The following is a 14819-nucleotide window of genomic DNA, read 5'->3' on the forward strand; positions in this document are numbered from 1 at the left end:
AACAAAAGAAGGCCCATAAACATCAGACAAACCATTGTGGAACATCAGAGGACAAAAGATTTTGTTGATTGCTCTCCCCCTTTCCCTCCCCCGCCCAATGAAGAGGAGATGGGCACATGAACTCATCCCATCAGCCTGAATTCTGGGGGTAGGGAATAAAAATTCCTGACAAGCAGGAGCTGCATCTTTTTTGGCTGTTGGAACTCTGAAGGGCCAGAGACTCTAAGCTGAAGCCAGAGATCCCCAGGGGCTGCCTCCCGGATCTGCCCTGAAAGCCACTTTGAATAGATAGTATCAGAGGGGTAGCCGTGTTAGTCTGGATCTGTAAAAGCAACAAAGAATCCTGTGGCACCTTATAGACTAACAGACGTTCTGCAGCATGAGCTTTCGTGGGTGAATACCACCTCTGAAGAAGTGGGTATTCACCCACGAAAGCTCATGCTGCAGAACGTCTGTTAGTCTATAAGGTGCCACAGGATTCTTTGTTGCTTTGAATAGATAGACCACTACAACTCTGTCACTCTTAAGATTTAAATGAAGCAGCAAAGAATCCTGTGGCACCTTATAGACTAACAGACGTTTTGCAGCATGAGCTTTCGTGGGTGAATACCCACTTCTTCGGATGCAAGCAGTGGAAATTTCCAGGGGCAGGTGTATATATAAGCAAGCAAGAAGCAAGCTAGAGATAAATGGTAACTCATTTGTGTTGAGATGGTTACTTGCTTTAACCTGAAAATAACTCTCTTCTTCCTCTTTCCTCGTTAATAAGCCTTTAGATAGGTTATTATAGGATTTCCTATAGGCATTGTCTTTGGTATAGGATCTAGAAGAGGGGTTCTCAAATTGGGGGGTCAGGATCCCTCAGGGGGTCACAAGATTCTTACATGGGCAGTCATGAGCTGTCAGCCTCCACTGCAAACCCCGCTTTGCCACCAGCATTTATAATGTTGTTAAATATATTTAAAAGCATTTTAATTGATTGGGGGGAGGCACACTCAGGGGCTTGATATGTGAAAGGGGTCACCAATAAAAAAGTTTGAGAATCACTGATCTAGAGTATCAACTGATCTGGGGCAAGTGATTGGTCTCTTGGGACTGGAAGTAACCTAAATGTGGTGTGATTTTTGGTGTAAATGACCATCTATCACTAAATCCAGTTTTTGTGGGTGGCAAACTAGACAGGAGAGTGTAACGACTGTCTGTGATGGTAAGCTTGTTATAGTGATCCAGGAGTTCACATTTATTACTGGCTTGGTGAAATCCAATTATAAAACACACTACCAGTTTGGGGTGTCTGCCCTGTTTTTGGCTGTCTGCCCTGATGTAGGCACTCACATTTGTGAGCAACTCCAGACAGCATGACACCCTCCTCCACATAAAAGCCGTAGGAAAAAATCCAACTGCAAGACCAGGGTTCAACTCTTTACTTCCAGATAGGAAAATCAGAAAGAATGGCCACTTAGGGTATGCCCACACTACATGTGCTATAGCAGCACAGATGCAGCTACGCCACTGTAGTGTAGTCCATTGCCACTGCGCCAGAATCGGTTTTTCCATCACTATAGTAAATCCACACCCTTGAGGGGGAAAATTCACCCACCAACCTAGCTGTGTTTACAGTGGGGGGTCGATCGCCCACCTACATCACACAGGGCACAGAGTTTTCACAGCCCTGAGCGCTGGAGCTAGGTTGACCTCAGTTTTAGGTGTTGACCAGGCCCTAGCGTGTAGCCGCTCCGGCGCAAGAGCCATCTGTTTGGTCTGCGTGTGGCCAGCGCCTAGCACGGTGGGGCCCTGGCCCCCGCACAGTGTCCTAGGCCGCCGCTGCAATACAACCAACAACATCCCATAACGGCTCTTGGCCGCCAGACCAACCAGTGACATCCACGGCCCCTTCCCTCCGCTCACGGGCGGGGGCTGCCACGCTTGTCCCATGCACCGCGCCTGGCAACGCCGGGTACGCACAGGGCGGTAGGGCACCGCAGCCAGGCTCCCGGCCCAGGCCCCGGGAGGGACAGCCAGACACGGCACCTGCCTCAGTCACGGGGGCCCGCCTGAAGGAGTCTCTCGCCCCTCGGGCACGGGGGCGGGCAGCCGCTCCAGGAGCGTTTCCCTCCCAGCCTCAGGCAGGCGCAGGGATCCTCGCGGGTGGGGCCGGGGTAAGAGCTGCCCGTCACACGGGCCCTCCCCAAGCAGCGGCTGCCTCAGCACTTCCGGGTCGGCGGAGGCGGGGCGGAGGAGGTTGCCTTGCGTGACGTTGCTGAAGGGTTCGGGCTGCCGCCGCCGCCGCCTGTTATTGTTCCTGCTCGTGCGGGGTTGCCGCCTGCGGACGCTGAGCAGCTCGCGAGGGGGGAGAGCGCCCGGAGCGCTTGAGAAGCAGGGTCAGCTCGGTGGCCGCTAACGGTTTGGAACTCTCCGCAGCGCGAGCCCTGACAGCGGGGGTGGGGGGAGAGCGCGCGTCACTGAGGAGCGAGAGAGACCGAGAGGCGGCGGCGAGGGCGGGGATTGGGCGGCCATGGCCTACGCGTATCTCTTCAAATATATCATCATTGGGGACACAGGTAAGAGGCAGGGGAGCGGAGACCTTTACTGCGGAAATGGGGGAGGGTTGCGAGGCGGGGAGAGCGAGAGCGTCCGCGCTAAGCCCGACCCCGGCTGACCCATTTCCGCAGTGGTGGCGTCGCCGACGTGGTAACTTCCCCCGCCCTGCGCTCGGCGGAGGGCCCCGCCCGACGTGGCTTTGGCCTGTGCCCGGCTGTCCCGGGCCCGCAAGAGCTCGCGGTGCCCGTCGCTGGGGCCTGCTGTCCGTCCGAGGCTTGTGCGGGGCCTGACTGCTGCGGGCCCGGCCCGGGGCGCTGGGAACGCGAGTGCTGGGGGCGGGAAGGGCGTCAGGCCGGAACATACGAGTGGGGAGCTGCCTTCCCCGGGCTCAGGTGGTGGCTGATGCTGTTCGGCTCCTAGGGGCCTTGCAGGAGCGTGTGTCTAGGTCTCTGCCCCAACGAGCCTCCATGCGCGAGAGCCTTGGCGCTTAAGGCCACTAGCCCCCCACATGCAGTGTAACCTCAGCACCAGGCCGCCATGGAAACCAGCCATTTAACCAGGCATGTTGTTTTCTCCAGCTGGCACCACTAAGTGCCTAGTCCAGCTACTTGAGGGCAACTAAAATGCACCTCTGCTTCTGTCACTAAATGTCCCTATAAATAGACTTCAAATGTTGCCTTCTGCCAGGTCACTGTCTGGCTTGGTCCCTTTCTCTTGGTTAGGCACACCCTTGCTCCTTCCCATAGCCCTGTGGCCAGTGTGGGTTCATCTCTAGCTTTGAGAGGCCTTAATATATGAGGCCACTCTCTATGGGGCTGAAAACAGCTAGCCACAAGTGTTAAAATCAAGCTTCCCAAGTGAATGTGCTTTCCTCCCCAGTGTGGGCAGGGCCTACAGCTAATCAAAATTCCCCAAAATTATTTAGTTTATTTTGATTGTATTAAAATCGATTTCACTATAGTCATGGCTAACTTTAAAAAAAAAATCTATGGTGTATCTACCTGGAAAGATTTTCTTTGATATTTTAACAAACATGTAAGTGCTCTAAAATACTTTACTAAATATAAAAAGGCATTTAGACCAGGGATTCTCAAACTTTATTGCACTGCAACCCCCTTCTGACAATTACAATTACTACATGACCCCAGAAGGGGGGACTGAAGCCTGAGCTCACCCAAGCCTGAGTCTGTTTTAACTTTAAATGCTGAATGTGGCACAATATGACAAAACTCTAAGATGGAGGGAAATAAATGTATGACGGAAACAAGTTATTAATTTAAAACTATTTCTTATAACTTCAGTTTCAGGATTCAGAATTTCTGATGGAAGCTTATAAAGGACACAATCATGGCTAAAAAAAATTGCTTTTAAAATGAGGCATTCCGCTTATAAAGGAAGGGGAGCCATATTTCTGTAAATGGCTAAAACAGGTTTATTGTGGAAAATCTTTTGTGAATTTGTGGTTATTAGACCTCTTGTGAGCACTTCAAGAATTCTAGTATGGCATCAAAGAACTGGCTTATCTGCACTAGTATTTTCATACTGATCCAGAGATTATTTCAAGGATTTCCATGTAGAGTCTTCAAAGTTGGATGGTGATTCGGCAATTATTTTTCAGTGTGTTGTAGAAAGAAAAGTTAAAGGGAGACATTATTGAACCCTATCAAAAGATTAAAATTAAGTTGCTCTCCACTGCTCATTACTTCATAATGGAAATCAGGTTATGCAAGTAGTAACAAAAATGATATGCAGTTATACCAAAACTGCATGTCTCTGATCTGAATTGTGATGCCGAGTGCTTTTATTCACTTAAGTGCAGGTATCATAAGTGCTTTTTTAAAAAAAAAATTAAATTGCAGCTACAGAAAATTGACTAAAACTGGCACTTCTTACTCAGCCGATCTCATCCGTTTGTGTTCTGCTTACTCTAGTGGCTTCTTACTGTCTGAAGCTAACAGAAGCAAGAGCTTTGGTAGAGTGATATGGATTCTGTTCTAGATCATATCTTAGACAGAATTGTTAATGTCCAGTTGCAGAGTTTCTGTTGTGGGTGAGGCACATGCCAAAAATAATGTATCTTGGCTTTCAGAGCCCAGGTTGTGTTGGAAGGACTGTGAGCTAGGAAAAGAGAACGTATTTATAAAACTGAACAGATTTTATCTGGAATAAGTGAGGCAGCAAGCATGGAACCCTATGATGTAATTTTTAGTTATTTTTCAGAAGAGATACTTAGAAGCAATGATACTTTAAACAGCAATCACTAGAGGAAATGGGCCTCTCTTTTACGGCATTCTAGAAATACTTAGATTCAGTTTTCAAATACATTGAATTAGCTAGCTGTAGACCATGAACTGTGAAGCAGGTAGTAAACATTTAAGGTAAAATAACATTGTGCTTCTATATTAATGGATAACTAAGCGCACTGTATAAGATCATTTCAATCAGACTTTTAAACTGGCAGGTGGTTATTGAATAGTGTTCTGTTTCAGTTGTTTTACATTTGAATCTGTGACACAGGATGTATCATGGACACATCAAACGTAGACTAGTTTCTAGTTTCTCTGCGCTCCATGTCAGTGCATGAGGGGCCTGATGTATATTTAAAAAAAAAAAAAACTATTGAACATCTCGTTTTAAAGAGCACATATTAAATCAGACCCAATTAAGATGAAGAAACTCCTTTTAAGTTTACATGTGACATAGGCATTAAGTTCCTCATGTAGAACAGTTATTTTCCTGATGGCAGTGACTTCATCTTACAGTGCATAATGTGTCGTAGTGATTGATCATCTTACACTAACCTTTTCAAGGTTCTGTGGATACGTTGTGAATTCCTTCCAAATATGGTGATGGAGTCCCATCTTATAGAGTCATTCATCCTGGAAAGGTACTTCTCCCCTCCCCTGCCATAAGCTTGAAGGTCCCTTCACTTTTATCAATAGGTTAATTGAAATCCTGGAGTCTACCCAGCTTTTTAACATCAGATAAAAAATTTGGATTTCCTGTTTCCAAGAGGAACATCTGTAAACAGCTGCTGATTGTTTCTTTCTTTTTCAACCTGACAGTCTTATAACTTGAGCATCATGTCAAGTCTCATTCCATTTGGGGCTGTGAGAGGTTATACTATCTCTCTGCATTCCAGACAAGTGACCAGGTTAGAAAGCATTGGGGGACCTCCTGGTTTCTATGCAAGGAAGCAAGAGTTAGCTAGGAGGATCATGCAACACCTAGAGTGCATTAGCTTCACAGAAAGCCAGCCTGGAGCAAAGGAGAGGTAGTGCAAGCTAATAAGGAGCTTGGGAGTATGGGTATCTCAGGCTACGTCTGCACTACAGAACCCATACTGACATAGCTGTGCGTGTGTAGCTCCTTAGTAAAGACGTGGCCCATGCCAACAAGAGTTTTCTGTTGGTGTAGAAATGTCATTGACCTCCCTGGATGACATTTGCTACATTGACAAAAGTCCTCTACCACCAACATGACTGTGTCTACACTAGAGGTTTTGTCGGCATAGCTATGTTTGTCCAGGGTGTGGTTTTTTCACACCCCTGACAGATGTACCTGCTGACATAACTTTTAAGTGTAGACCAAGCTTCAGCAACTGTACTGGAAATCTACTTTTCATGAAGATATCACTACTAATCTGGTTTTGTTTAAAGTCAATTTAGTGTTTATTATAAACTGTTTTGTTTGGTAGTCTTTGAAAGTTTTGTTTTTTCTCTCTTTCTGAAAGAGGCAATACAAAGACTGTTTGCTGCCTGATTTAAATACTTTTTACTTGTTCCGAAGAGGAAAAGAAATGTTGTTTCAGCACATTTGAAGTTACATATATTATGGGACAGAGACCAAGAGAAGCAGAGACTGAGGAGGAGGAAGTAGTTGTAGGCAGGCAGGAGAGTTCAGGGAACAAAAAAGACTGTTGCCTTGAATTCAGGCAACTAGACACTAGTTGCAGACACTAGAACTGCAAGCTATAAAGTTAGTTGGAATTTCCTTCTGCCCTCATTATTGAGGGACTAATGGGAGACTACTCAAGAACATGATTGAATATGCTTCAGCTGCTAGCCTCAAGTCTGTTCAATAGATTTCAGTGATGCCAAGTAGTCGTCTCGTAGTATGTAACCAAGCATTGTTTAGATTTGGCTTGTAAACGAGTTCAGGTTTACTTTCTTTCTTGGCAAGGTGTATCCAAACTGTTGGTCTCTATCTTGAATTAAGCAGGAACTCAGGCTATCTCAAATGTTACCCCCTTCAAGATGTCTTAACCAAATATGTATAACAACATTAAAATAATGTTATGGCAACAAAGTGAAGAGCACACCAATTAGGAAATAACAGAGTTAAGGCCTGTGCAATTTTCAATTTGCCCCTTTGTTTTTATGTATTATGATAATTTATTACAAGACCACATACTATTTTTCCCTAGGACCTCTGCTTCATTTCACATACTACAAAACAGTGCTGAATGAATGAGACAGCTGTTCAAAAATTTTTTTGGTCCTCATTGTTCCCTGTGCCCCATGCATTATTATAGCATACCATCCAAACACTGCTGGGCCATATAGTTTGCTGCCTCACAAACACTAATGAATCTATTCTCATGACACCCCTGTGAGGGGGAGGCATAGCTCAGTGGTTTGAGCATTGGCCTGCTAAACCCACGGTTATGAGTTCAATCCTTGAGGGGGACACTTAAGGAACTGGGGTAAAAATCTGTCTGGGGTTTGGTCCTGCCTCAAGCAGGGGGTTGGACTAGATGACTTCCTGAGGTCCCTTTCAACCCTATGATTCTATGATCAGGTCATGAAATGCAGTCATCATTTTACAGATGCTTAAATGAGGCACAGGAAAATTGACTCCCAAGTTGCATGGGGAGTCTGTTGGAGAGGCTGGGATAGAACATGTTTTTTCTGGGTTCCAGTCTAGTATATTATCTGTGGATTGTTCTCAACCTCTTGTATCCAGAATACAACTGTAACAAATGTGGCAGACATGCTCTGCATCTTGGAACAATTCACTGTGCAGCCCTGCCTAATTCTTGGTCTTATGTGATTATGTAATTTTAAGGATTGTGTCGTATATACATACAAAAGGGCAGAGTTAAGTTTGGGTAGGCCACCTTATCTTCGTTATGTCCTGACTTTTGACTGCTTCATTTTGCAAACTTAATGTTCATTTGCGGTCTTAGGGTAAACCCCACAAAATTTTATACCCAATCTAGCTGTGCAGTTAATGAGGCAAAAGATTTTATCTTGTTCCTTGCACACTTTTCTGCACCAATTCTCATTTGAGATCTGCCTTCTTCCCTGCATATCTTCATTCAAATTTGCTTAAACAATATTTGCGTAGAATGTTGACAAACCACTGGGAGGTGGTTTGTGAACAGGGGCCACTAACAGGGAGTTTTAAGGGGGAGTTTGGAAGGGGAGTGGGAAGGGGACAAGGTATACTTGCCAATCTTTAAAGCCTTTAAACTAAACTATAATCAAAACTTCTTGATTTAAACAAAAACGTTATCATTAACCCAGATAGCTGTAGGAGAGAATGCAGCCAGAAGCCCAGCAGCAGAGTGGGGGCTGTCCTGTTTATTGCACTCAGTGTAACATGTATGATTACCTGCCCTGTAGTGTATGTGTGCATTCGGTGCAAAGAGCTCCTGACCCTCAGAGACTGCATAGGGCAGTGGTCTCCAACGTGGTGCCCGCGCGGCATTTATGTGTGCCCGCCTAGTGCCCAGCAGGAGAGAGAAGCCGTGGCCCAGTGCCTGCCGGGGACAAAGAACTCCGGGGCTGTAGGCTGCGGGCGCCGGCGTTCTCTGTCCCTGGCAGGCGCGGGGCTGTGGCTTCTCTCTGGCTTCTCCGGGGCTGCAGGCTGCGGGCCCTGGTGTTCTCTGTCCCTGGCAGGCGCTGGGCCGCGGCTTCTCTCCGGCTTCGAAGCCGGAGAGAAGCCACGGCCCCGCCCCCGCCGGGGACAGAGAACTCTGGGGCTGCAGGCTTCATTCTGTGTTAAAGTAAGAATAATAAATATATTTGGACCAGCAATTCAACATGTTTAACTTTTTAAAAATAAATAAGATGAAAACTGTTTATAATTATTTTGTTAAAACTCCTTAATTTTTCTTACAGGTAGATAAAAAAGAGCAAATTCACATGGTAAGGTGAAAGAGTAATTGCCGAATAATTTAATTAATACCTTTTACATGTAAAATTACCCTTTTTATCTAATGGAATCATATATTAGGTATATTTAATATGATTTTCGTATTATTTAACATGCAAATACAAAATAAGCCTTGAAAAATTGTTGGCGCCCGCCACACTCTTCTGAAAATATGAATGTGCTACTGGCCACAAAAAGGTTGGGGACCACTGCCGTAGGGGCTTTGGAGGCCAGGGTGGCGGAACTGGAGGACCTAAGGGAGACGGAGAGGTATATTGATGAGCCTTTCCAGGACACTGTAGAATTGTCCCAACTCCGGTCAGACAGCTCGTGCACTGTTAAGAAGGATGACTCCTCTCCTTCCCTGAGCCTTTCAATGGGAGTAGAGGGAAACCTTCCCATAGTTGGGACCCTCCTTCCGGATGATGTTGGGATATCATCTTGCAGTGAGGTTACCTCTCCGGGAGAGGGAACTCCACTCATTAGGAAAAGGCAGGTGTTAGTAATGGGAGATTTGATCATTAGAAACATAGATAGCTGGGTTTGTGATGAGTGGGAGAACCGTATGGTGACTTGCCTGCCTGGTTGAGAAGGTTGTGGATCTCTCGAGGCATCTAGATAGACTTATATGTAGTGCTGGGGAGGAGCCGGTGTTCGTGGTACATGTAGGTACCAATGACATAGGAAAGGGTATGAGATGTCTAGGAGGCCAAATTTAGGTTGCTAGGAAGGAGACTGAAATCCAAGACCTCTATGGTAGCATTCTCAGAAATGCTTCCAGTTCCACGCGCAGGGCCAGGCAGAGCTTCAGAGCCTCAATGCATGGATGAGACAATGGTGTAGAGAGGAGGTGTTTAGATTTATTAGGAACTGGGGAAACTTTTGATGTAGGGGGAGCCTATACAGGAAAGATGGGCTCCACCTAAACCAAAGAGGATCCAGACTGCTGGCACTTAGTTTAAAAACTGCTCTGCAATCTTTTTAATGTTAAGAGATGGGGGAAAGCTGATTGCTGCAGAGGAGCACGTGGATCGGACAGAGGCTTCTCTTAAGAAGGGGAGCCTACTGATAGAGATTCTCTAGGTTTTAGTCAGGAGGAGAGGATGGAAGAGGATAAAGTCTGGGCTAGGTCAGATGAGAAACATTCACATAAAAATATCTGACACATCAGAAAAGGGCAAACAAACAGTGACAGGTTTTTAAAGTGCTTGTACACAAATACTAGAAGTCTAAATAATAAGATGGGTGAACTAGAGTGACTCATGTTAAAGGAGGCTATTGATATAATAGGCATTACAGAAACCTGATGGAGTGGGGATAATCAATGGGACAGTCATTCCGTGGCACAAAATATATCGGAAGGACAGAACAGGTTGGCGGGGGGGGGGGGGGGGGGGAGTGGCATTATATGTGAAAGAAAATGTAAAATCAAATGAAGTAAAAATCTTAATCCACATGTTCCATAGAATCTCTATGGATAGTAATTCCATGCTCTAATAAGAATATAACAGTAGGGATCTACTATCGACCACCTGACCAGGACAGTGATAGTGATGCTGAAATGCTAAGGGAGCTTAGAGAGGCTATCGAAATAAAGAACACAATAAGGGTGGGAGGGGATTTCCGTTATCCCCATATTGACTGGGTACATGTCACCTCAGGACAAAATGCAGAAACAAAATTTCTTGATACTTTAAATGACTGCTTCTTGGAGCAGCTCGTACAGGCACCCACAAGGGGAGAGGCAATTCTAGATTTAGACCTGAGTGGAGCGCAGGGTCTGGTCCAAGAGGTAACTATAACAGGACTGCTTGGAAATAGTGACCATAATATAACAACATTTAACATTCCTGTGGTGGGAAGAACATCTGAACAGCCCAACATTGTGGCATTTAATTTCAGAAAGGGGAACTATGCAAAAATGAGGAGGTTAGTTAAACAGAAATTAAAAGGTACAGTGACTAGAGTGAAATCCCTGCAAGCTGCATGGATTCTTTTCAAAGACACCATAATAGAGGCCCAACTTAAATGTATATCCCAAATTAAAAAACACAGTAAAAGAACTAAAAAAGAGCCACCGTGGCTTGGCTTAACCATGTAAAAGAAGCAGTGAGAGATTAAAAGGCATCTTTTTAAAAGTGGAAGTCAGATCCTAGTGAGGTAAATAGAAAGGAGCATAAACACTGCCAAATTAAGTGTAAAAATATAATAAGAGAAGCCAAAAAGGAGTTTGAAGAACATCTAGCCAAAAACTCCAAAGGTAATAACAATGTTTTTTAAGTACATCAGAAGCAGTTAGCCTGCTAAAGAACCAGTGGGGCCCCTGGATGATAGAGATACAAAAGGAGCACTTAAAGACAATAGTCATTGCGGAGAAACCTAATTAATTCTTTGCTTCAGTCTTCACGGCTTAAGGTGTTAGGGAGATTCCCAAACCTGAGCCGTCCTTTGTAGGTGACCAATCTGTGACAGTTCCTCAGATGGAAGTGTCACTAGAGGAGGTTTTGGAATTAATTGATAAACTTAACAGTAAAAAGTCACAGGGACCAGATGGCATTCACCCGAGTTCTGAAAGACCTCAAATGTGAAATTGCAGAGATATTTCTATTGTTTTGTAACCTGTCCTTCAAATCATCTTCTGTATCCAATGACTGTAAGATAGCTAATGTAGCGCCAATATTTAAAAAGGGCTCTAGAGGTGATCCTGGCAAATACAGACCGGTAAGTCTAACATCATTACCGGGCAAATTAGTTACAAAAATAGTAAAGAATAAAATGGTCAGACAAATAGAACATAAATTGTTGGGCAAAGTCAACATGGTTTCTGCAAAGGCAAATCATGTCTTACTAAATCTATTAGAGTTCTTTGAAGGGGTCAACAAACATGTGGACAAGGGGGAAAATGAAATGTAATGTGGATAAATGTAAAGTAATGCACATTGGGAAAAAATAACCCCAACTATACATACAATATGATGGGGGCTAATTTAGCTACAACTAATCAGGAAAGAGATCTTGTGGTCATCGTGGGTAGTTCTCTGAAGACGTCCGCACAGTGTGCAGCAGCAGTCAAAAAAGCAAACAGGATGTTAGGAATCATTCAAAAAGGGATAGAGAATAAGACGGAGAATATCTTATTGCCCTTATAAATCCATGGTATGCCCACATCTCGAATACTGCGTACGGATGTGGTCTCTGCATCTCAAAAAAAGATGTACTTGCATTAGAAAAGGTTCAGAGAAGGGCAACTAAAATGATTGGGGGTTTGGAATGGATCCCATAAGAGGAGAGATTAAAGAGGCTAGGACTTTTCAGCTTGCAAAAGAGGAGACTAAGCGGGGGATATGATAGAGGTATATAAAATCATGAGTGGTGTGGAGAAAGTGAATAAGGAAAAGATATTTACTTGTTCCCATAATATAAGAACTAGGGGCCACCAAATGAAACTAATGGGCAGCAGGTTTAAAACAAATAAAAGGAAGTTCTTCACACGGTGCAGAGTCAACTTGTGGAACTCCTTGCCTGAGGAGGTTGTGAAGGCTAGGACTATAACAGGGTTTAAAAGAGAACTGGATAAATTCATGGAGGTTAAGTCCATTAATAGCTATTAGCCAGAATGGGTAAGGAATGGTGTCCCTAGATCCTGTTTGCCAGAGGGTGGAGATGGATGGCAGGAGACAGATCACTTGATCATTACCTGTTAGGTTCGCTCCCTCTGGGGCACCTGGCATTTGCCACTGTCTCAAGACAGGATACTGGGCTGGATGCACCTTTGGTCTGACCCAGTATGGCCATTCTTATGTTCTTATGTGTATTATAAAATCTAGTGCAGTGGTGATCAACCTGTGGCCCATCAGGGTAATCTCATTGCGGGCCTTGAGACACTTTGCTGATGTTGACTGTCCACTAGCACGTCTCCCTGCAGTTCCCAGTGGCCGCGGTTTGCCATTCCTGTCCAATAGAAGATGCGGGAAGCAGCGGCCAGCATGTCCCTGCCACTGGGAGCTGCGGGGGGCCGTGCCTGCGGACAGTCAACATCAACAAAATGTCTCGCGGCCCTCAATGAGATTACCCTGATGGGCCACAGGTTGCCCACCACTGATCTAGTGAATATGTGCAACATCCTTCTTAAAAACCTTTATAATTTTCAAAAATTGCAGTTAACTTTTCCTGGACTAAAGAAAGGCATATATGTTCCATAGACACTTATACAAATTGAATTTTTTTTTCAAATTGCCAAGTCACTATAGCTGTCCCACCCCAAAAGTAGCTAACTAGCTATCGTATATTTTTACTCCACTTTTGTTCAAACTTTGATTTATTGTTTTAAATTATAAGCAGTTGAAAATGTAAGTGATCCCTCAGAATAGAAACGCTTGTGCATCTTTAATTATGTGTGTCACTTACTAGTATAAATGCTAATAATGAGCGGAAGGACTGTCTTGTAGTTAAGACTCTGGGCTGGGAATCGGGAGATCTGTGTTCAGTTCCTGGCTCTGCTACAGACTCAGTGTGTGACCTTGGATAAGTCACTCACATCTCTGTCTGTTTCCTATCTATAAAGATACTTTTTTCCCCATCTTTTGTCTTGTCCATCTGCAGGGTAGAAACTGTTTTTTTTACTCTGCATCTCAATAGTGCCTAGCATAATGGGGCCTGATCTAAGCTGAGGCATCTAGACATTACTGTAGCAAAGTAATTATTAACATAGTGTAGACTTTAATCTTGAGGATGAGGAATCCACTGAAATTGGTTTATTTTCTTGAGAGAAGAGAATTACTTGTATATCTTTAGAGAAGAAATGCTTCATTTCAGTGGATTTCCACTTGGCCAGTGTCCTTTCCATAGATTTGATGGTATTGTTCTCCTGGGGGAATTCTGCACCACTGTGCATATGCAGAAACTCCCCCTTCTTCCCCCCATAGATTCTCTTTGCTTCCCTGCAGAAAAATGGTTTCTGTGGGGAAGCAAAGAGAAGCTGCAACAGTGCTCATTCACCCCTCCCAAGCAGCACAGGCAGGGGAGAGATAAGTCACTGTGGGGGAGAGAAGGAAGGGAGTTCTGTGGATGCCTCAGCTGCCCAGGAACATTAGTCCCAACTGGGGGGAGAAAGGGATGAGGAGGATGTCGGAGTTCCCCCTCCCCTGCACAGAGCAGCTGGGCTGGGTCAGATCAACTCCAGAAACCTCCCCTGGCTGCAGGATGCTCTGCATCATGGGGGAGTGGTGGGATTTGGCAGGGAGGTCTGAGTGCTAGGGGTGAGACTCAGCGGGGCGGGGAGGTCCAGATGCATAGGGGTTGGGCGGAGAGCGGGAGCAGCTCCCTATACAGTGACCCTTTCCCCCACTTCCTTGCCCTATTGCTCCTCAGCTACGGAAGGAGGGGGTCACTGTATGGAGAGCTGCTCGTCCTGTCCACCCAACCCCCGAGCATCTGGACATCTCCCTCTGCACCCAACCCCTCCTGCTGAGCCTCACCTCCCCCCGCAAGTGGAATCCCCCTGCCGAGCCTCACCCCTGCATCAGGAGCCTTTGACACCCAGAACCCCCTCCCCGAACAGAGCCTCACCCCCTGCATCAGGAGTCCTCCACCCCAGTTAGCCCCAGCCAACTGCACCCTGACCACCACCCCACCAAGCCCCACTCCCCCAGCAACCAGATCCCCTGCTGAGGCCCCCTCACCTCTGTACCAAAAATACCATATCATACTTTTGGTGGGGAACGGCGAACAGCAGCCACTGGGAGTTGTGGGCGGCCGTGCCTGTGGGCGGTCAATATAAACAAACTGTCTTGCGGCCACAGCAGGTTGCCCACCACTGATATCGATCATAAACAAAAAAGGGCAGATACCTAAAAAGCTGGTTTTTAAGTGTTTTCTGCTTGTTTTACATTGTAAATTTAGGTACAGTGTAGTCTAGAATACTCTGACTGGAGAGCTAGTCAGATGTCTCCACAAGAGCCAAGAGTGGAAACTGAGCAGTTGAGGGAAAGAGATTTTTAGTCAGACTTAAACATTTTGGTTTTTGTAATTTCTTTTAAACACTTTTACTTGATTGAATGACTAATATGATAAAAAAGGAAGTCTTGGCTGAAGATTCAGCACATTTGCCCTTTTAGTTG

General features: G+C 45.3%; 1 protein-coding gene across 1 annotated transcript in view; it reads left to right on the plus strand.

The window, feature by feature from the left end:
- Positions 1-2218: 2218 nt before the first annotated feature.
- Positions 2219-14819, plus strand: part of RAB2A (RAB2A, member RAS oncogene family) — an 81606-nt gene continuing 69005 nt past the window's right edge. Inside the window, exon 1 of the mRNA XM_039523538.1 lies at positions 2219-2561. Coding sequence (XP_039379472.1) covers positions 2516-2561 — 46 coding nt within the window. The 5' untranslated portion in view covers positions 2219-2515. The remainder of the gene's footprint in view (positions 2562-14819) is intronic.

Source organism: Mauremys reevesii, linkage group 2 (assembly GCF_016161935.1).
Source record: "Mauremys reevesii isolate NIE-2019 linkage group 2, ASM1616193v1, whole genome shotgun sequence".
In the NCBI taxonomy this organism is placed as follows: Eukaryota; Metazoa; Chordata; order Testudines; family Geoemydidae; genus Mauremys; species Mauremys reevesii.